This window comes from Bos indicus, chromosome 3, assembly GCF_029378745.1.
Source record: "Bos indicus isolate NIAB-ARS_2022 breed Sahiwal x Tharparkar chromosome 3, NIAB-ARS_B.indTharparkar_mat_pri_1.0, whole genome shotgun sequence".
In the NCBI taxonomy this organism is placed as follows: domain Eukaryota; kingdom Metazoa; phylum Chordata; class Mammalia; order Artiodactyla; family Bovidae; genus Bos; species Bos indicus.
This window is the reverse complement of record NC_091762.1, coordinates 42,606,385-42,630,212: the sequence shown is the minus strand read 5'-3', so window position 1 is coordinate 42,630,212 and position 23,828 is coordinate 42,606,385. Positions and strand designations below refer to the sequence as shown.

Here is a 23,828-nt window from a genome sequence, read left to right as displayed (position 1 = left end):
GCTCATCAAGTCCATAAAAACCTTAAAAAGTATCTGCATTTAGTTTATGTTTTCCAATTTCTCCGTCTCTTTTTTGTTGTTATTGTCATTGTTGTTCTTTCTCAAGTCTTTATCAAGTGTATTAGAAAGGCTTTTGAATACATATATATAAATAGTATATGTAATACAATATGCATATTTTAGAAAATTTATTAATTTTTACCTAGCTAAAAAATGTATGACCTTTTGATTTCACTTGTTTGACTTAGTATGAATAGAATGGTAGATTTCTAATTTATATTCTCTCCAAACTTTGATATATTTCCATATATTTTGGCATCTAGTATTACTGCTAAAATCTAGAAAATTTATTATCTTAGTGATTAAAAAATTTTGAATGAGGCTTGGAATTTATAAACCAATTCTGAGAATATAAAGAAATATTATGTTGTAAAAAAAACAAACAGGAAATTAACATGTGATATACTATTACTAACTAAAGTACAAATTTTGTCAAATTTCACAAAACTTTATGCTATTGTCCATTATCTGTTTTCATATCTTACTCAAGACTACACATTGAGCAGCTTCAGCTGCATGCAACAAATTCTGGTAACTTTTCTTTTCATTTTTATTCTGTTACAAATACTTTCTAATTTTCCTTATTACAGCTTCTTAGATACAGCCATAATTTAAAGTGGACATTTAATTTCCATATACATGGGATTTTTAAAACTATCTTTGATATTAGTTTCTCATTTTGATATTAATTCCTCATTTAAGTGCTTTCTTCTCTGCAATCACCCTCTGTATTTTTTCAGTCTTATAACTTTATTGAGGTTTTTAATGGTTAAATCAAATATCTCTCTTGGTCAATGTCACATTGCATTTGAAAATATGTGTTATTTTCAAATATCTTTTGATAATATTGATTTCTGACATAATCCCAAAGTAATAAGAGAACAGACTCTGTATGATTTCAATACCTTTAGATCATGAACATTTTTGCACCTTGTTTTATGTCCCTGGATATGATCCAGTGTCTCCTAGTTTATGGTCTATGGGAACTTGAATTTGTATCCTACTATTGTGTGAAAATTGTATGAATTTTAATTATGTTGAAAAAAATAACAAATGATGCCAAATACTATAATTAATCATTATGATTAATTTAACATCAAGTATAGAGTGACATGCAACATAATACTTAGTATTGCATTTGAGCTGATAAGATGTTAGAATAATATAGTTAAATATAGTTAAAATAGTGAAACAGTGATATAAAGAACTACTCTCTAGCATTATAACATCTTCCTGGCATTTATCTAGCAATTTGTATATGCCTAAGTGATTCACCTCTAGTTCATAAATTTATATTAAGAATCTGAATTTTATGGTTGTCTATATGTCACTAGGTGGAGAAGACACTGGCGACCCACTCCAGTACTCTTGCCTGGAAAATCCCATGGAGAGCCTGGTAGGCTGCAGTCCATGGGGTCGCTAAGAGTCGGACATGACTGAGAGACTTCACTTTCACTTTTCACTTTCATGCATTGGAGAAGGAAATGGCAAGCCACTCCAGTGTTCTTGCCTGCAGAATCCCAGGGATGGAGGAGCCTAGTGGGCTGCCATCTATGGGGTCGCACAGAATCGGACACCACTGAAGCGTGACTTAGCAGCAGCAGCAGAAGCAGCATATGTTACTAGTAAAGAAACATCAAGGATGAATAGTTGTTTTTACTTTTAATATTTCTCTTATCACTAAAGTCTTTTTATGGAGATTTTTATTTTATAAATCTAGCATTATTTTCTCTTACCTTGGACGTGGGGTATCTCTTCACGGCTGTTCCAGCAAAGCGCAGCTGCTGTTCCTTACCTAGGACGAGGGGTATCTCCTCACCGGCCGCCCCTCCTGATCTTGAACGTGGAGTAGCTCCTCTCAGCCCTCCTGCGCCCACGCAGCCACTGCTTCTTGGACATGGGACCCAAGTAAGACAGTAGGTGTTGTAAGAGGGCATCAGAGGGCAGACACACTGAAACCATAATCACAGAAAATTATTCAACCTAATTACACGGACCAGAGCCTTGTCTAACTTGATGAAACTAAGCCATGCAGTGTGGGGCCACCCAAGATGGGCGGGTCATGGTGGAGAGGTCTGACAGAATGTGGTCCACTGGAGGAGGGAATGGAAAACCACTTCAGTATTCTTGCCTTGAGAACCCAATGACCAGTATGAAAAGGCAAAATGATAGGATACTGAAAGAGGAACTCCCCAGGTCAGTAGTTGCCCAATATACTACTGGAGATCAGTGGAGAAATAACTCCAGAAAGAATGAAGGGATGGAGCCAAAGCAAAAACAATACCCAGCTGTGGATGTGACTGGTGATAGAAGCAAGGTCCGATGCTGTAAAGAGCAATATTGTATAGGAACCTGGAATGTTAGGTCCATGAATCAAGGCAGATTGGAAGTGGTCAAACAGGAGATGGCAAGAGTGAATGTCAACATTCTAGGAATCAGCGAACTCAAATGGACTGGAATGGGTGAATTTAACTCAGATGACCATTGTATCTACTACTGTGGGCAGGAATCCCTTAGAAGAAATGGTGTAGCCATCATGGTCAACAAAAGAGTCCGAAATGCAGTACTCGGGTGCAATCTCAAAAACAACAGAATGATCTCTGTTCGTTTCCAAGGCAAACCATTCAATATCACAGTAATCCAAGTCTATACCCCAACCAGTAACACTGAAGAAGCTGAAGCTGAATGGTTCTGTGAAGATCTACAACACCTTCTAGAACTAACACCCCAAAAAGATGTCCTTTTCATTATAGAGGACTGGAATGCAAAAGTAGGAAGTCAAGAAACACCTGGAGTAACAGGCAAATTTGGCTTTGGAGTATGGAATGAAGCAGGCCAAAAGCTAATAGAGTTTTGCCAAGAGAATGCCATGGTCATAGCAAACACCCTCTTCCAACAACACATGAGAAGACTCTACACATGGACATCACCAGATGGTCAACACCAAAATTAGATTGATTATATTCTTTGCAGCCAAAGATGGAGAAGCTCTATACAGTCAGCAAAAACAAGACCAGGAGCTGACTGTGGTTCAGAGCATGAACTCCTTTGCCAAATTCAGACTTAAATTGGAGAAAGTGGAGGAAACTGCTAGACCATTCAGGTATGACCTAAATCAAATCCCTTATGATTATACAGTGGAAGTGAGAAATAGATTTAAGGGACTAGATATGATAGACAGAGTGCCTGATGAACTATGGACGGAGGTTCATGGCATTGTACAGGAGACAGGGATCAAGACCATCCCCAAGAAAAAGAAATGCAAAAAAGCAAAATGGCTGTCTAAGGAAGCCTTACAAATAGCTGTGAAAAGAAGAGAAGTGAAAAGCAAAGGAGAAAAGGAAAAATATTCCCATTTGTATGTAGAGTTCCAAAGAGTAGCAAGGAGAGATAAGAAAGCTTTCCTCAGCGATCAATGCAAAGAAATAGAGGAAAACAATAGAATGGGAAAGACTAGAGATCTCTTCAAGAAAATTAGAAATACCAAGGGAACATTTCATGCAGAGATAGGCTCAATAAAGGACAGAAATGGTATGGACCTAACAGAAGCAGAAGATATTAAGAAGAGGTGGCAAGAATATGCAGAACTGTCCAAAAAGATCTTCACGACCCAGATAATCACGATGGTGTGATCACTAGGCTAGAGCCAGTCATCCTGGAATGTGAAGTCAAGTGGGCCTTAGGAAGCATCACTATGAACAAAGCTAGTGGAGGTGATGGAATTCCAGTTGAGCTATTTCAAATCCTAAAAGATGATGCTGTGAAAGTGCTGCATTCAATATGTCAGCAAATTTGGAAAACTCAGTAGTGGCCACAGGACTGGAAAAGGTCAGTTTTCATTCCAATCCCAAAGAAAGGCAATGCCAAAGAATGCTCAAACTACTGCACAATTGCACTCTTCTCACATGCTAGTAAAGTAACACTCAAAATTCTCCAAGCCAGGCTTCAGCATTACATGAACTGTGAAGTTCCAGATGTTCAAGCTGGTTTTAGAAAAGGCAGAGGAACCAGAGATCAAATTGCCAACATCCACTGGATCATTGAAAAAGCAAGAGAGTTCCAGAAGAACATCCATTTCTGCTTTATTGACTATGCCAAAGCCTTTGACTGTGTGGATCACAATAAACTGTGGAAAATTCTGAAAGAGATGGGAAAACCAGACCACCTGACCTGCCTCTTGAGAAACCTATATGCAGATCAGGAATCAACAGTTTGAACTGATCAACAGACAGGTTCCAAATAAGAAAAGGAGTACATCAAGGCTGTATATTGTCACCCTGCTTATTTAACTTATATGCAGAATACATCATGAGAAATACTGGGCTGGATGAAGCACAAGCTGGAATCAAGATTGCCGGGAGAAATATCAATAACCTCAGATATGCAGATGATACCACCCTTATGGCAGAAAGTAAAGAAGAACTAAAGAGCCTCTTGATGAAAGTGAAAGAGGAGGGTGAAAAAGTTGGCTTAAAATTCAACATTCAGAAAACGAAGATCATGGCATCTGGTCCCATCACGTCATGGCAAATAGATGGGGAAACAGTGGAAACAGTGTCAGACTTTATTTTTCTGGGCTCCAAAATCACTGCAGATGGTGACTGCAGCCATGAAATTAAAAGACGCTTACTCCTTGGGAGGTAAGTTTTGACCAACTTAGCATATTAGAAAGCAGAGACATTACTTGGTCAACAAATGTCCATCTAGTCAAGGTTATGATTTTTCCAGTGGTCATGGATGGATGTGAGAGTTGTACTATAAAGAAAGCTGAGCGCTGAAGAATTGATGCTTTTGAACTGTGGTGTTGGAGAAGACTCTTGAGAGTCTCTTGGACTGCAAGGAGATCCAACCAGTCCATCATAAAAGAGATCAGTCCTGGGTGTTCATTGGAAGGACTGATGTTGAGGCTGAAACTCCAATACTTCAGCCACCTGATGTGAAGAGAGAGATGACTCATTTGAAAAGACCCTGATGGTGAGAAGGATTGAGGGCAGGAGGAGAAGTGGACGACAGAGGATGAGATGGTTGGATAGCATCACCGGCTCAATGGACATGAGTTTGGGTAAACTCCGGAAGTTGGTGATGGACAAGGAGGCCTGGTGTGCTGCGGTTCATGGCGTTGCAAAGAGTCGGACGTGACTGAGCAATTGAACTGACTGACTGACTGAAAGCTTAAAGAGAGCTTCCCTGGTAGCTCAGGTGGTAATGAATCTGTCTCCAATGTAGGAGACCTGGATATCATCCCATGGAGAAGGGAATGGCTATGCACTCCAGTATTCTTGCCTGGAGAATTCCATGGACAGAGGAGCCTGGCTGGCTACAGTTCATGGGGTCACAAAGAGTTGGACACAACTGAGTGACTAACACTTAAACTAAATTTAACCTAACTCAATAAAGCTAGAAAATTAATGTGTTTGTTTTCAAATCTATCTGCTGTTCTGAGATGACAACTTAAACATTTTGGTCTTTTCAATACAAATATACTAGAGACTTTTGATTTGTTTGAAATAGATTCCAATGGTCCATTCTAATCTATTATGGTGAGAGGAATAAAGGAACATTTCTCTAATTTCATTTATTTGAAAGATATCCCTATTGTCTTAGCCTGCTGCTAAGTCACTTCAGTCGTGTCCGACTCTGTGCGACCCCATAGACGGCAGCCCACCAGGCTCCCCCATCTCTGGGATCCTCCAGGCAGGATCACTGGAGTGGGTTGCCATTTCCTTCTCCAATGCATGAAAGTGAAAAGTGAAAGTGAAGCCGCTCAGTCATGTCAGACTGTTAGCGACCCCATGGACTGTAGCCTAGAAGCTCCTCCCATGGGATTTTCCAGGCAAGAGTACTGGAGTGGGTGCCATTGCCTTCTCCTGTCTTAGCGTAGTTTCTCCCTAAATAGATAGAAAGACAGAATATGTGCAAGTGACATAACGTTATTTAAACAATAATACTATCGCTGTTCTGAAGTCACCATACTTTAAATGATTCAAGATACCTGGCTTTTGTTTTGTAAAACTTATTTAAGCCACAAGGCTACATTAACATTGACAGAAAATCTGAGAAGAGAGGTATTTTTAAAACAATGTATTTTTGTAATGAAAACTATTGATCTATTTCTTTGTTCACCATGTATAGCAATGATCTTTTGTTCCTTGATAAAATACAATTAACATATTTCAATGCTGGGCATGTATTATAACTTGTTTTTTTTGGGGGGGAGATAAATTATGTAGCATATTTTTATGTGCATGAAAGAAAGGGCGTGAGAGAGAAGAGAAAATTGAATCAAATCCTTTGGAAATCTAATCAATAAATACTCAAACTTAACTAAATAGTTAAGTTTCAAGTCAGAAGTTCATTTAATTGAGAAACGTAGGAGGAGGTGGTGTCTTACTAATAACAGTATTGCTAGGACTTCCCTGGTAGTCCAGTTGTTAAGATTCTGCCCTTCCAACTTCAGGGGGCAGTGGTTCAGTTCCTGGTCAGGGAACTAAGATTCCACATGCGGCATGACCAAACTAATATCAATAATAAAACCATTATTATCATCATTTTACTGTTGAGGAAACTGAGACACAGGAGGTTTATTCAGTACTGTCTCTCAGACTCTTACCCTTTGAAAAAATTACTTCCTTTGAAATTTCACAAATACAGCAAAGTAGTACATTGCCACACAGGATATAACACATATATCCCAAAATGGGTATAACCACTTTAGGCAAATTTTTGTTCTAAGCAACCCAGTTCAGATACTCCATTGCTTGTTTGCTTCTTGCCTGATATGCTGTAAATGTCTAAACATCTCTAAATGTCTGTTGTAGGATGAATGAATATGAAAAATTTCTCTTGGACATACACCTGATTTTTAGGCTATAAGTAGAAAATACAATTTGCTTTAAAGAAATACATTTTAGGGACTTCTCTGTGGTCCAGTGGTTAAGAATTTGCCTTGCAATACAAGGGACACAGGTTCAATCCCTGGTCAGGGAACTCAGATTCCACATGCCTCAGAGCAGCTAAGTCCACTAACCACAACTGCTACCAAGCCCTAGTGTCACAACTAGAGAATCCATACACCAGCCACTAAGTATCCTGCATGGTCCAAAGATCTCATGTACCACAACTAAGTCCCAACACAGCCAAAGAAAGTTATAATTAAAAAATTATTAAAAAATACATTTTATAAATGACTTGTCCTTGATAATCATTTCAGTAATATTCTAAGAAGCAGCTATATATACACCAGAAACTAACACAACATTGTAAATCTACTATATTTCAATATAATAGATTTTAAAAACTGAGGCCTGGTCAAGGAATCAGTACATTTTCAAAAGCAAATCAATTTTCACATCACAGGCCAGAGCAAGTGTGTTATTGTCACATCACGTCTGTCATACAGACACGGCCCTTAAATTATAAGTACATATGAGCTGCTGAAACCTCAAGGCTTGGTGCCTTAGGAGCCCTGTTCTCTGAGAGCAGCGAATATAGTGAAGACCATCTGCTTTGGAATCAGACTGACTTGAAGTTGAATTATAGCTTTGTGGCTTATTAGGTGCATGACCATGGAATTCCTCAGTCATGATCAGAAGATGAGAATAATTATGCCCAACTATAAGCTTGTTGTGTGGGTTAAAGAAAAAGTGTATATACAGGCTAACATAAAACAGATTATATTAACATTCTCAGTTGCCGGCATATAGGAAGCAAAGGAAAGAAGGAAGGGGAAAAAAAAAAAAAGAAGAAGGAAGGGGAAAGAGAGGGAAGCAAAAGAAAACTGGCTAAAATTTTTAAAAATTAATTAATATTAAGGGTTCAAACAGTACTCTAAGGTTTGATTTTGATGCATTTCTTCAACTGCTTTTCTTGATATTTGCTTTATTTTGAAAGAAGTTCTTAATGCTGACTCTTACAAACCTCTATATTAACATCTTCAGATCAGATCAGATCAGATCAGTCGCTCAGTCGTGTCTGACTCTTTGAGACCCCATGAATCGCAGCATGCCAGGCCTCCCTGTCCATCACCAACTCCTGGAGTTCACTCAGACTCACGTCCATCGAGTCAGTGATGCCATCCAGCCATCTCATCCTCTGTCGACCCCTTCTCCTCCTGCCCCCAATCCCTCCCAGCATCAGAGGCTTTTCCAATGAGTCAACTCTTCGCATGAGGTGGCCAAAGTACTGGAGTTTCAGCTTTAGCATCATTCCTTCCAAAGAAATCCCAGGGCTGATCTTCAGAATGGACTGGTTGGATCTCCTTCCAGTCCAAGGGACTCTCAAGAGTCTTCTCCAACACCACAGTTCAAAAGCATCAATTCTTCGGTGCTCAGCCTTCTTCACAGTCCAACTCTCACATCCATACATGACCGCAGGAAAAACCATAGCCTTGACTAGACGAACCTTTGTTGGCAAAGTAATGTCTCTGCTTTTGAATATGCTATCTAGGTTGGTCATAACTTTCCTTCCAAGAAGTAAGCGTCTTTTAATTTCATGGCTGCAGTCACCATCTGTAGTGATTTTGGAGCCCAGAAAAATAAAGTCTGACACTGTTTCTACTTTTTCCCCATCTATTTCCCATGAAGTGGTGGGACCAGATGCCATGATCTTCGTTTTCTGAATGTTGAGCTTTAAGCCAACTTTTTCACTCTCCACTTTCACTTTCATCAAGAGGCTTTTGAGTTCCTCTTCACTTTCTGCCATAAGGGTGGTGTCATCTGCATATCTGAGGTTATTGATATTTCTCCCAGCAATCTTGATTCCAGTTTGTCTTTCTTCCAGTCCAGCGTTTCTCATGATGTACTCTGCATATAAGTTAAATAAACAGGGTGACAATATACAGCCTTGACGAACTCCTTTTCCTATTTGGAACCAGTCTGTTGTTCCATGTCCAGTTCTAACTGTTGCTTCCTGACCTGCATACAAATTTCTCAAGAGGCAGATCAGGTGGTCTGGTATTCCCATCTCTTTCAGAATTTTCCACAGTTTATTGTGATCCACACAGTCAAAGGCTTTGGCATAGTCAATAAAGCAGAAATAGATGTTTTTCTGGAACTCTCTTGCTTTTTCTATGATCCAGCGGATGTTGGCAATTTGATCTCTGGTTCCTCTGCCTTTTCTAAAACCAGCTTGAACATCAGAAGGTTCACGGTTCACATATTGCTGAAGCCTGGCTTGGAGAATTTTGAGCATTACTTTACTAGCATGTGAGATGAGTGCAATTGTGCGGTAGTTTGAGCATTCTTTGGCATTGCCTTTCTTTGGGTTTGGAATGAAAACTGACTTTTTCCAGTCTTGTGGCCACTGCTGAGTTTTCCAAATTTGCCAGCATATTGAGCGCAGCACTTTGACAGCATCATCTTGCAGGATTTGAAATAGTTCAACTGGAATTCCATCACCTCCACTAGCTTTGTTCTTAGTGATGCTTTCTAAGGCCCACTTGATTTCACATTCCAGGATGTCTGGCTCTAGGTCAGTGATCACACCATCGTGATTATCTGGGTCGTGAAGATCTTTTTTGTACAGTTCTTCTGTGTATTCTTGCCATCTCTTCTTAATATCTTCTGCTTCTGTTAGGTCCATACCATTTCTGTCCTTTATCAAGCTCATCTTTGCATGAAATGTTCCTTTGGTATCTCTGATTTTCTTGAAGAGATCCCTAGTCTTTCCCATTCTGTTGTTTTCCTCTATTTCTTTGCATTGATCGCTGAAGAAGGCTTTCTTATCTCTTCTTGCTATACTTTGGAACTCTCCATTCAGATCCTTATATCTTTCCTTTTCTCCTTGCTTTTCTTCTTTTCACAGCTATTTGTAAGGCCTCCCCAGACAGCCATTTTGCTTTTTTGCATTTCTTTTCTATGGGAATGGTCTTGATCCCTGTCTCCTGTACAATGTCACGAACCTTATTCCATAGTTCATCAGGCACTCTATCTATCAGATCTAGGCCCTTAAATCTATTTCTCACTTCCACTGTATAATCATAAGGGATTTGATTTAGGTCATACCTGAATGGTCAAGTGGTTTTCCCTACTTTCTTCAATTTAAGTCTGAATTTGGCAATAAGGAGTTCATGGTCTGAACCACAGTCAGCTCCTGGTCTTGTTTTTGCTGACTGTATAGAGCTTTTCCATCTCTGGCTGCAAAGCATATAATCAATCTGTTTTTGGTGTTGACCATCTGGTGATGTCCATGTATAGAGTCTTCTCTTGTGTTGTTGGAAGAGGGTGTTTCTTATGACCAGTGCATTTTCTTGGCAAAACTCTATTAGTCTTTGCCCTGCTTCATTCCGTATTCCAAGGCCAAATTTGCCTGTTACTCCAGGTGTTTCTTGACTTCCTACTTTTGCATTCCAGTCCCCTATAATGAAAAGGACATCTTTTTTGGGGTGTTAGTTGTAAAAGGTCTTGTAGGTCTTCATAGAACCGTTCAACTTCAGCTTCTTCAGCGTTACTGGTTGGGGCATAGACTTGGATTACTGTGATATTAACATCTTACTGATTTCCAATTTAACAGGAAAAAAGGGTCAGCTCCTCTCAGAAAAATCCACAAAGTCTTGGCCTTACCTTGATTAAATTCATATTTGCATGTTTCCAGCCCCCCAAACAATTATTTTAAGTAAGTCCAACCTAGATCACATACCTACCTCCAAAATCTGGGATGATTTCCGTTCCATCCAAAACATGAGGACAAAAGGCACAGGGAACATTGTTCCCTAGAGAAAAAGTATAGGTTTATTATTAGAAGAAAAGAGAATGAATCTTGGATGGCAGTTTCAGAAAAACATCTACTACATTGGCATTTGGGCTTCCCTGGTGGCTCACATGGTAAAGAATTCTCCTACAATGTGGGAAACCTGAGTTCAGTCTCTGGGTTGGGGAAATCCCCTGCAGAAGGGAAAGGGTACCCACTTCAATATTCTTGCCTAAAGAATTCCATGGACAGAGAGGAAGTCCATGGGGTCACAAAGAGTTGGACGTGACTGAGTGACTAAGCACATTGTCATTTAATTTAATGGCAGTTATTATTATTGTATGCATTTTTAGATCACTTACAAAATCCTATTAATCTCATTATGTAAAAAAAAATCATTCTATTTAACAACTTTACTCAGAAAATATATTTGTATTTCCAGTTTCGGATATTGTAATATACCCCCCTTCCCTTGCTTCAAGGTGGGCATAGTGAGCAAGAATTCCATCACATAGCTAAGTGGCACTCTCATCTGACTTTTTGTTTGTTTGTGTTTTGTTTTTGTTTTCTTGGTTTTGAATCCTTACTTCTTCATTTAACTTTTATGAACCTCAGTTTTCTTGTCATTTTCTAGGGAGTGAGTGAGTAAAAGTCACTCAGTCATGTCTGATTCTTTGTGACTCCATGAACTATACAGTCCATGAAATTCTCCAGGCCAGAATACTGGAGTGGGTAGCCATTCCCTTCTCCAGGGGATCTTCCCAACCCAGAGATGGAGCCCAGGTCTCCCACATTTCAAGCAGATTCTTTACCTTCTGAGCCACCAGGAAAGGGAGTGACCCAACCAAATTTCTTTACTTTTGACCAAGGTATTTCTACTCCTTGTAGAATATAATCAATTATTATAACTTTGCTTCCTTCCTTTGTTCCAGAAGCCAGAACCTGTTACTTTTTTTAGTAACTTTTAAAAAATATTTTTGTATCTAAGTTATTTTTGGTTGTTGTTGTTTAGCTGCTAATAACTATATAGAAACCACCACTTCTGTTTTCTCCTTTTTCATTTTGACTCTAAAGGGAAAAACAGGGTACATATAGGTGTTCATTGTAGGTTCCGCAGGAACTGAAATAAGGTGCATGGGCATCTTGGATGTTGTGACTATGGAAGGAGTCAGCCTAGATCTTTGCAAATAAAGAGGGAATGACGGAGTTAGGAAAGATTAAGGAAGCTATCTCTCCAACAGGTGGGTACTAAGGAATTCCTTTTTTTAAACTTTATTTATTTAGACTGTGCTGCGTCTTCGTTGCTGTGTGTGGTCTTTCTCTAGCTGTGGCGACCCGGGCTGCTTTCTAGTTGCGGTGTGTGGGCGCTCGCTGTGGTGTCTTCTCTTGCTGCAGAGCATGGGCTGCATAGCTTGCGGGCTTCAGTTGTTGTGGTGCGTGGGCTTAGTTGTCCCGTAGCATGTGGAATCTTCCTGGACCAAGGATTGAACCCATGTCCTGTGAGTTGGCAGGCAGATTCTTAACCACTGGGCCACCAGGGAAGGCCATGGAAATCTTAACGCATGGGTAATTGTGCTGAAGAGCAGAGGGTCTGCAAAAATTGTTCACAACAACACAACCCTGAGGTGTAGATAGGTAGAACTATTGGTTCCATTTTATGCACAAGAAAACTCAGGAACAGAGAGATTAAGTCATGGAGCCAGGATTCAAATTTCCTAATTCATTGTCAAAGCCTAAATTCTCAAAATTGAAAATCTCTTCACAAACTTCAGGAATTAAGACACCTACAATTCTCTTGCTTTCTTGCTTTAGATTTCTTGTGCTGCTGTCCATGGGGTCACAAATAGTCGGACACGACTGAGCGACTGAACAACAGCAACAAGAAGAAATCCAAGTCTTGGGGTGGTTCGAAGTCTTATAAATACCTCTGGATCAAAATTATATCCTTTTTTCCAGATCTTACTCAAATCTCAGTTATTATTTAGCCTCTGGTATCTCCGTGAAAACATATTTGTAGCTGCACAAAGAAATAAAGCTTTACATGAACAGCTTCTATTAGAGCAATAATTATAGTAGTGACCATATTGCAATCATGATGCAAGAGGAATATGGCTATGAGCACTTTATGCTTATTATCTCATCTCATCCTTTCCACAACCTGATGAGGTAGACTACCATTATTTCTACTGTAAGTATATAATATTGTTATGTAATAAAATTCTTAGAGTACATGTATGGTCATTACACCATATTTATATAATAAAACTACAACTCTGGATATGTGACAAGTTTAACAGATATTTACTTAATGAAAACAGGAAGGGGTTAATTAGCAATTATCCCGCTGCAGCTTTAGCCTTTCAAGAGTTCCTGGGAAAAAAGGAGCTGTCCTCTATCGGTGCTCTGTCAGAGGTGGTTTCACTTGACTTAGATGGTTTTCTTTCTTTCTTTATTCTTCCAAAATGACTCAGTTTCAGAATTGTTCTTTAATCTTTGATATCTCCATTAAGAAGAGTTTCTATCAAGTACTTCAAAAGGACACAGTTCGAGGGAGCACTGCTTGTCCCCGGCTGGCCAGTGAAGTGGAGGAGGCAGGCATCTCAGCCAGCCCCTGAATGCTCGCTCAGAAGTGCAGGCTGATGGGCAAGCATATGCCAAGAACCCACCTCCTTTCTACCACACTACTCTCTTTTCACTGGGTTTCTGTGTGTCCTTTGCAGTCCAACCTGTAAGCTACTTTGAGACAAAGATAGATCCATCTCTGGCCAATCTAGGAATAAATTAATTCCCTTGCTAAAAAAAAAAAATACGAGAGAACCTTTAAATATTGAACTCGTAGGTCAGAAATTTGAAATTCCTTTCCTCTCAGATTAAAATCCTTTGACTTTGTCTGAAGCCATTGCATTAGATGACAGGTTTTTTTTTTGTTGTGGTTGTTGTTTAGTTGCCGTCATGTCCAACTCCTTTACTTCTCTGCTAATTTGCCAGCTGTGAACTTTGGTACCTTTAGGAGATTTTTATGTGGTTGAACAAGCGATAAGAATGGACCAAGTTGACAAAATGGGTAAGTTTAACAAAAATATGGGACCTTCAGTTTGATACTACATTGTTGATGACAGTTATTTGACTCTTCACCGTCCAGTCATAATGAGACAGAATACTATATAAGCAAAGACCACAGGAAGGATTGACAGTAAGTGTCAAGAGGGTGTGGAGGAAGTGGGTTACAATTTCTTTTCCCAACTTGTAGTGTCTTCTCTCATCTTTTAAGAATTCAAAGAAAAGTGCATGAAGCCCTGATGTATTCAGGAACAACAGTAACAAAAATAAATTAGGTTTACTGAAAGATGCAACCAACACTTTTTCACCTTTTTTCTATTTACAGGGACCTGCCTACTCCACCAAGCTCTCTTTATTTTCTTCTCAAATGTTATTTCATGTCATTGTGTCAGGCTTAGGCTATTGGAAAAACTTACGTCCTCTGTAATTAAAGTTTTAAATAACATGCAGTTTACCCTGTTATTAAAAAAAAAACTCAGGACCTCCCTGGTGGTGCAGTGGATAAGAATCCACCTGCCAATGGAGGGGACATAGGTTCAATCCCTGGTCCAGGAAGATTCCACATGCCTCTGGGAAACTAAGCCCATGTACAGTTATTGAGCCTGCATGCTGAGAGCCCATGCTTCTCGCAACAAGATAAGCCCACACATAACTAAAATAGCCCCTGCACGCCACAACTAGAGAAAGCCCAGGTGCAACAGTGAAGACCCAGCACAAACAAAAATTAAACGAATAAATAAATTTTTAAGAATCAGCTGCCTTTTCTGAGGGGAAGACTGTCGAGGATCCTTAATTTCTATCCTTCTGTAGAAGGATAAAAGGACAGATAAACTTAAGTAAATCCGGGGTGTAGAGCTCCTTTAAAATGTGAGGACCTTGTCAATGGGTTAAAAAAGAAAAGTTGGTTTTGTTCTAAATCTCCTCTCTGGGGCCCATTATGCATAATAAGGGGCCACAGCCCATTTGCAAGGCCTCTGAATGAACTCCATTCATTCTGTACTTGGAAATGTTTCTTCAGCCACAAAGAGAAACAATAGTTATAACCTAATTTCTTTGGCACCAATATCAGCAGAGGAAAAACCAAAAGACCGTTATGAAAACTCTAGTAACTTCTCTTGGTGATTATGTAATTCTGTATTCATTGATCATATTTGTGTATTCAAATAAGGACTTTTTAAAAAATATTATAAAGCAGTTTGGTAATGGTATAATATCACATTTTATGTATTGAGCAACATCTTAAAAATGGAGTGCTTCAAAGTAATTTGCTTATTATAGTTATTAAAGTTTATAAAAAACAAAACAAAACACACTAACATGCACCCTAAGGCTTTCAGGGGAAAGCTTTTGTATTTTTAATTACTGTGTTTTAAAATCTGATAAGAATTCAAACTACAATTTTGTCAAGTAAATCCATTCATCAGTTTCCACATTTACCTGTAAAAGTCAGTGGAAGATAATACATCTGGAAATAGCAGTCATGGAGTGGTGCCTGTTAATACCATTTCCAAGTGACTCTAGAGTGAACTATCTGAAGCTAAGTCTGATCTAAGCATGTCATTCCTTGCTCAGTACCCTTTGTGGACTTCCCATTGCCCATGAAGGGAAGGCCCACATTCCACGTGACTTTCCAGCTTCTGGCTTTTGCCTACCCGCCTTGTCAGCCTCTCTCATCATCCTCCCCTCAGTGAACTCTCCTTGGTGGGCCTCGCTCTTTCTTCCACATGATGTTGCTTTTGCCTGTTCTTGCCTGAAATGCTTCCCTCCCAACCCAGTCTCCTCACTTTAATCTGACTAACCTTTGTTAACCTTTGAAGTCTAGAGCCCATGCTCTGCAGATGCCCGATCACAGGACCACCAGAGAAGTCCTTGGAACTAGACTGTGAAGGACTTTCTAAGCTGTGATTTCAAGAGTTTGAACAGGAAAATGATATCAGCTTTATGTTTTAAAAGTTTGAAGGATGGTTTGAGCCTTCAAAGAATGTGTAACATACCCATGTAAATTAATGGTCACTGAGCTGGGAAACATTGAAGGCAGGAGGAGAGGGGGACGACAGAGAATGAGATGGTTGGATGGCATCACCGACTCAATGGACATGAGTTTGGGTAAGCTCCAGGAGTTGGTGATGGACAGGGAGGCCTGGCGTGCTGCAGTTCATGGGGTCAGACACTACTGAGCGACTGAACTGAACTGAAACTGAGCTAGGAAATAGCACACTAGTCCTTTTGATGATCCCATTTTCCATGTCTCCCAAGCCCTGTGAAAAATCACTTGCTCTGATTGCATTCTTGGAGACCCTGCTAATGCATACTGAAAAATTGCTAGCTGTCAGTATTTGGCATTATGTTGTCATTTACGTGGTGAGTGATATTAAATGTTAAAACTCAAATACCATTGAAGGGAAGTAGTGTTCAGAGTGCACACTCCAGAGAGATCTGGTTTAAAATTCTTGCTATGCCACTTACTAGCTGTAACAGATATGAAAAACTATTTAGACAAGTCACTTAGCAAAATAAACTCGAAATGAGGGATGGGAAGATAAAGCAGTTTGCCAAGCATGATATTTCTTTGAATTTGAGAGAGTCATTTAAAAATCCAAGTGAATCCTGGGCTTCCCTGATGGCTCAGTGGTAAAGAATCTGCCTACCAATGCAGGGGATATGGGTCTGATCCCCAGTCCTGGGATCCCCCAGGTCACAGAGCAACTAAGCCTGTGTGCCACAACCTATTAGAGCCCTGGAACCACAACTTCTGAGCCCACACACAGCAACTACTGAAACCTGAGCACCCTAGAGCCTGTGCCCTACAACAAAGAAGCCACCACAATAAGTCCGTGCACTGCCACTGAAGAGTAGGCCCCGCTTGCTACAACTAGAGAAAAGCCTATGCAGCAATGACGCAGCACAGCCAAAAAATGAACAAATAAAATTCGTTTTTAAAAAAATCCAAGTGATTCTTGCCTTCTCTTCTAACACATTTCTGTCTGTTTTAAGGTAAAAAGTATTTTTAAGTTGGGCAAAGGGATTAAGTTGGTTGGTGGTTATTGCCTCAAATTTTCTGCACAGTTATTTCCCCAAAAAAGCACACTATGTTTATCTTACGGCTTGAAGCACCCCTCTGGTACAAAAGCATGTGAAAAACAGACTAGGAATTATCAGAAATGTAATGATAAACTCATCAGAGCAGAAGTTCTACATTAATCTTCAACCACGATCTACAGTGTTCAAGGTGAGTTTTTTTAAAAAAATCAAAAACCACAATGAAGTACCATTTCACGCCAGTCAGAATGGCTGCGATCCAAAAGTCTACAAGCAATAAATGCTGGAGAGGATGTGGAGAAACGAGAACTGTCTTACACTGTTGGCGGGAATGCAAACTAGTACAGCCACTATGAAGAACAGCGTGGAGATTCCTTAAAAAATTGGAAATAGAACTGCCATACGACCCAGCAATCCCACTGCTGGGCATACAAACCACCAAGGAAACCGGAATTGAAAGAGACACGTGTACCCCAATGTTCATCGCAGCACTGTTTATAATAGCTAGGACATGGAAGCAACCTAGATGTCCATCAGCAGATGAATGGATAAGAAAGCTGTGGTACATATACACAATGGAGTATTACTCAGTCATTAAAAAGAATACATTTGAATCAGTTCTAATGAGGTGGATGAAACTGGAGCCGATTATACAGAATGAAGTAAGCCAGAAAGAAAAACACCAATACAGTATACTAACGCATATATATGGAATTTAGAAAGATGGTAACGACAACCCTGTATGTGACAGCAAAAGAGACACAGATATAAAGAACAGACTTTTGGACTCTGTGGGAGAGGGAGGCGAGGGATGATTTGGGAGAATGGCATTAAAACATGTATAATATCATATAAGAAATGAATCACCAGTCCAGGTTTGATGCAGGATACAGGAAGCTTGGGGCTGATGCACTGGGATGACCCAGAGGGATGTTATGGGAAGGGAAGTGGGAGGGGGGTTCAGGATGGGGAACACGTGTACACCCATGGCGCATGCATGTTGATGTATGGCAAAACCAATACAATATTGTAAAGTAAAAAAAAAAAAAATCCAGCTCAATATTGTTACATTTGTTACAGTTCAGTGTGTTACATCATTCCCCTCTTTCACCATCTCTGCTGCAGCTGCTGCTGCTGCTGCTAAGTCTCTTCAGTCGTGTCCGACTCTTAGCGACCCCATGGACTGCAGCCCACCAAGCTCCTCCATCCATGGGATTTTCCAGGCAAGAGTACTGGAGTGGAGTGCCATTGCCTTCGCCATCTCTAAAACCAGATTATTCTGACTTTCCTGGCTTCACCATTGTCCCAGTTACTCTTACAGAAATCTCAGGAAGCACACCAGCTTATCTCTCTTTCTTGTCTCCCCCTAGATATTTTAGCTAAACACATCAGTCTTATTCCACAGAATCCACATTAAACATATAATTCTTTTTTTAAAATATGAATTTATTTATTTTAATTGGAGGCTAATTACTTTACAATATTGTATTGGTTTTGCCATACATCAACATGAATCCACCATGGATGTACACGTGTTAAACACGTAATTCTTTTTCTCACTGCCTTTTTTTTCCCATTAAAGTTCTGCTGTCAGCTGTTCTATTTTTATTATTATTAGTTGTTTCCTGGACCATCACTTGGTTTGTGGACAGGTTTCCTCCATGCATCTTCTTTCCCCTTTCATTTAGCCTATGTACACAGTTTGTTCATTTTTCTCATGATAAATACAAAATTAAATATTTTCAAGACAGGCCTTTCCCACCATATTATGTTGACCTTCCTTTCCAACCTAATCTTTTCCTACTCTCTATATGGAGAAGGCAATGGCACCCCACTCCAGTACCCTTGCCTAGAAAATCCCATGGACAGAGGAGCTTGGTAAGCTTCAGTCCATGGGGTCGCTAAGAGTTGGACACGACTGAGCGACTTCACTTTGACTTTTCACTTTTATGCATTGGAGAAGGAAATGGCAACCCACTCCATTGTTCTTGCCTGGAGAATCCCAGGGACGGGGGAGCCTAGTGGGCTGCCATCTATGGGGTCGCACAGAGTCGGACACGACTGAAGCGACTTAGCAGCAGCAGCAGCATATGGTCCATATTCTATGGCCAAACTGAACTGTCCACTCCTCGCCGACCACCCTCAAGCTTTTTTATCTCCTAACCTCACCATGAACTATTCCCACTGCGTCTCACTATTGTGTCCATTTTCAGAGCCTGTCTGAAAGGCTTTCTCCACCATAAATCCTTAAATGAGCATTTCAACTGAAGGTACAGGTTTTCTTTCTCCTTTTGTTTATTCATTCATGGAACAAATATTTATCAAATATCTAATATGTATCAAATGAGAAAAGTCCTTGGACTTTAACAATGACTTGGGACAGAATTGGAACACACCTTAATGGGGATTTTAATCTAACATAAAAGAAAACTTGATAACTTTTTTCAAGTGTCATGGGTTTTACAAGACTCTGTGCAGCATGTTTAAAAGAGTATAACTTAAGCTAAGGGTCAGGTATGGGTTCTCTGAGGGGAGGTGCAGAAAGAGATCTGGAAAATGAAGATGTAGCTAGGCAGAGTGGGAGGGGATGGAAGAAATTTGGGGACATGACAGTGTTCTAGGCAGAGCAAACAGCACATGCAAAAGCCATGAAGTAGGAATGAGCATGGCATATTTAAGAACTGAGAAAAGGCCAGTTCGAATAGCCAGATGGATGTAACATGAACCGTGGGACAGGGGAAACTGAGACATTAGCTGATTCATGTCTGTTCTTAAGTATTCTTTTGTCTTTATGCCACTTATTCATATTTCTACCTCAGTTAAGAGAGACTCATTCATGGAGCAAAGCCTAAAGCTCTGCCTCTTTGCTCCTCCTAGTCATAGTCCAAGAATCATGTGACCCGCACCTTAACCTACCACGAGCTGGAGTCTAGTCCTAAGCAGTACAGGTTAAGAATCTCAAGTTGACTCACTAACTAAATCTTGCTTATTATCCAAAGAAATATGGTTTATGCATTATAATAATGAGAATTTATCCAGTTATTATTTTGAATCAATAGGATGTGTTCATATCAAAGAGATTTTACTGTACTAGCATACTATATATAGTAATTGCCCTCTGCTTTTCCCCCAGAGCATATTGGACACCTTCCTACATGAGGGGCTCATCTTCCAGTATCATAACTTTTTGCCTTTTCATACTGGTCATGGGATTCTGGTGGCAAGAATACTGGAGTTGTTTGCCATTGCCTCTTCAAGTGGTTCACGTTTTGTCAGACCTCTCCACTAGGACCTTTCCGTCTTGGCTGGCCCTGCACAGCATGGCTCGTGGCTTCATTGATTGATGCAAGCCCCTTCACCAGGACAAGGCTGTGACCCACGAAGGGAACAGAACTAGAAGGTGCACTCATTCCTTTGTAGGGTATGATCCAGAATTTTCATGTATCACTTCTCCTCATGTACCTTTAGCCACAGTTTAGTCAATTGGGTCATATGTAGCTGGAAAATATACTGGAGCATGTGGTCTGTGGCTGAAACTTGTAAGATTTTACTATTAAAGGAATTGGACTTTTGAAGGACAACTGACAATCTTAGTCATTGTCCCCTGTTATCAGCAAAGTAAATGTTCTCTGAGCACCTTCATTCCTCCTTTACCGCCCAGTAAATTTCTGTTTAGGCCGAAATTGGGTCATATGGTCACCTCTAGAGACAAGGAAGCTGAAGAAACAGGAAACAGGTTTTACATGATTGGCTTTGACCAAAGGCTCCCAAAGTTTCTTGGTTCACAGCTCCCTTGGGATCTCAGTAAATATTTTCATGGTGCCAAGTGAAAGTCATTCAGTCGTGTCTGACTCTTTGCGACCCTATGGACTTCAGTCCGTGGAATTCTGCAGGCCAGAATACTGGAGTGGGTAGCCTTTCCCTTCTCCGGGGAATCTTCCCAACCCAGAGATCAAATCCAGGTATCCTGGATTGCAGGCAGATTCTTTACCAGCTGAGCCACCAGAGAAGCCTAAGAATATGGGGGTGGGTAACCTAACCCTTTTCCAGCATATTTCCCACCCCAGGAATTGAACCAGGGTCTCTGCATTGCAGGCGGATTTTTTACCAACTGAGCTATCAGGGAAGCCCCAAGAAATACAGAATAATTCCATTTACAACTTAGTAGCCATTTGAATAAATTATGCACATAAATTGAAAGAACAATAATAGCCATGTGTTATTAATGAGAATTCTGTATTGGGTTCTCCATAACTTCTCAAACACTGGAATCACACTGGTCATTGCCATTTCTCATTCTACATGCATTTCACGCCACACTTTCTCAGTCGGCAACCACTGAAAATCCAGTTTTCCAGTGATATGGCAGAGTCTACAGGTGTGAAAACTGCACCTTAAGCTAGTAGTGTGTGCTCTCCAACAGATACTGAGCTCCACTGTGTTCCCCTTGAAAATGAAAATATGCTATGGCCCCCAGTGAGTTTACTCCAGTGTCCTTGGAAACTGGGCATACAGTTTGGGAATCACAGGTTTAAACTAATCATGACCCATTATGTGAAGCGGGACATACTGCTCCCCATGCAAGAATCAGTTTTCTTTCAGAGAAAAAGAAGGGATAGTGGAAATTGTTTAGGAAACTAACAATTGCTTCCTCAGTCTGCCCCAGCCCGACTATGTACTCTTTTAGAAGAGAGGCCATGGCTGCTTTTAACTGCTGTTTTGTGTTTAGCACAGTTCTTGCTACTTAGAAGGAGTTCAATGCACGTTTATTAAATGAATGGAGAAATGAAGACCATGTGGTTAACAGTATGGTTGATTCTATTCACCACGGAATGCCAGAGTTTAGGAAATTTGTTCCCTATACAATGAGTCTCTATGTGAATTCAAGGGCATGGACTTTGGCTTCCTTATTTCTTAGAGCTCAGAGCCCAATAATGATTTGGCATATTGTAGGTGATAGAGAGTGTTCGTTGGATGAATGAGTGCATGTCTCAGTGAGAGCTGATTCTGTCTGCAAAACCATTATGAAGGCATTTCATTACACTGATAATGAAAATGCTTATTAGTGAGCTCTCAATATAAATGCCCATACTGACTGCCAAGACAGAAAACCACTCCATCTTATCACTATGGATCTAAGGCTTTCTTTTATTACCACGGTCACCACTAGAAAAACTGACAAAAAAGAGAAAAGCAGAACTTTTTTGAGATAGGAGAAGGACTTTTTCTGCGATGGTTTTACATTGTCAGCAGCTAAACTGTTTCACAATTAAGGATCATTACATAAAGACTAGAAAGTGACATTTTACACAAAAGCCATGAAGCTTTATAAGTATGATAGCTATTTGAGCAAAATCTGTCTTTCTCCTCTTGTCTTCTCAGCTCAAATTTATTTTTCTGTATTTTTGTGTTTTTGCCACAGAGAAAGCCATTGATGCTTTTTGCCCTTGGTTTCCCTCATAATAAAGTGTATAATTCTGTGACACTCTCTAGAAGAATTTGCATGCACTGGCATGTTAGAGTTATGCTTACATCTAAAATTTGCCTGTGGTTATCTTACTTTTCTAGTAGTATACTTAGAAAATTATTTATGTATCTGTCTCTATCACTAAATCAAAAGTGTTTTGAAGGCAGGGTCTCTGTCCTTTTCATTTTCTATCTGGGGCTTCCCTGGTGGCTCAGACCATAAAGAATCCACCTGCAATGCAGGAGACCTGGGTTCAATCCCTGGGTTGGGAAGATCTCTTGGAGAAGGGAATGGCAACCCTTTTTAATTGGAAGAATGTTGTGCTGCTATTTAGTCACTAAATCAAGTCTGACTCTTGCAACTGCTTTGTCCATGGGAATTCCCAGGCAAGAATACTGCAGTGGGTTGCCATTTCAGGATCAAACCCACATCTCCTGCATTGGCAGGCGGTTTCTTTACCACTGAACCACCTGGGAAGACCTAATAGAAAAACATTAACAAACAAAAGAATAAATAAGTAAAATATTCAGAGGAGCCTGGTGGGCTACAGCCAAATGGGGTCACAAAAGAGTCGAACATGACTTAGTGATTAAACAGCAGTGCAGTATTCCCTTCTACAAGGGATCTTCCCAACCCAGGGATTGAACCCAGGTCTCCTGCATTGCAGGTGGATTCTTTACCACCTGAGCCACCAGGGAAACCCATTTTAAAATATGTTAATTATTTCTTTCATAGTAAAAACTCAAGATTTGGTATCCAACATTAAAGATAACTATATTTTTCCATTTACAAAGCAATGAAAGTAAGTTCTGATTTCCCTTAGTTTATAGGAATACTGAAGGAATTAAAGTAGAGATGATTTTGGCTCTCACAAAATAAACACACAGTGAGTACTTAACAAAACACTGCAAGGGAACACTTCATGCAAAGATGACCTCAATAAAGGACAGAAATAGTATGGATCTAACAGAAGCAGAAGATATTAAGAAGAGGTAGCAAGAATACACTATATAAAAAGAAGAACTATATAAAAAGGATCTTCATGACCCAGATAATCACAATGGTATGTTCATTCATCTAGAGCCAGACATCCTAGAATGCGAAGTCAAATGGGCCTTAGGAAGCATCACCATGAACAAAAGCTAGTGGATGTGATGGAATTCCAATTGAGCTATTTCAAATCCTAAAAAATGATGCTGTGAAAGTGCTGCACTCAATATGCCAGCAAATTTGGAAAACTCAGCAGTGGCCACAGGACTGGAAAACATGTTTTCATTCCAATCCCAAAGAAAGGCAATGCCAAAGAATGCTCAAACTACCGCACAATTGCATTCATTTCACACGCTAGTAAAGTAGTGCTCAAAATTCTCCAAGCCAGGCTTCAGCAATACGTGAACCATGAACTTCCAGATGTTCAAGCTGGTTTTAGAAAAGGCAGAGGAACCAGAGATCAAATTGCCAACATCCGCTGGATCATGGAAAAAGCAAGAGAGTTCCAGAAAAACATCTATTTCTG

General features: G+C 39.9%; 1 protein-coding gene across 2 annotated transcripts in view; it reads left to right on the top strand.

Moving 5' to 3' along the window:
- The first annotated feature begins 305 nt into the window (after positions 1 to 305).
- LOC109557048 (craniofacial development protein 2-like) overlaps positions 306 to 23,828 on the top strand; it is a 51,261-nt gene continuing 27,738 nt past the window's right edge. The window contains exons 1-3 of one of the 2 annotated variants that reach the window (XM_070786021.1): positions 306 to 11,987; positions 12,559 to 12,934; positions 13,691 to 13,810. In XM_070786021.1, the coding sequence (XP_070642122.1) occupies positions 2,090 to 3,013 (924 nt within the window). In that variant the 5' untranslated portion in view covers positions 306 to 2,089 and the 3' untranslated portion in view covers positions 3,014 to 11,987; positions 12,559 to 12,934; positions 13,691 to 13,810. Of the gene's footprint in view, positions 11,988 to 12,558; positions 12,935 to 13,690; positions 14,250 to 23,828 lie in introns of those variants that run through there. The other variant, XM_070786020.1, reaches the window with a different exon arrangement.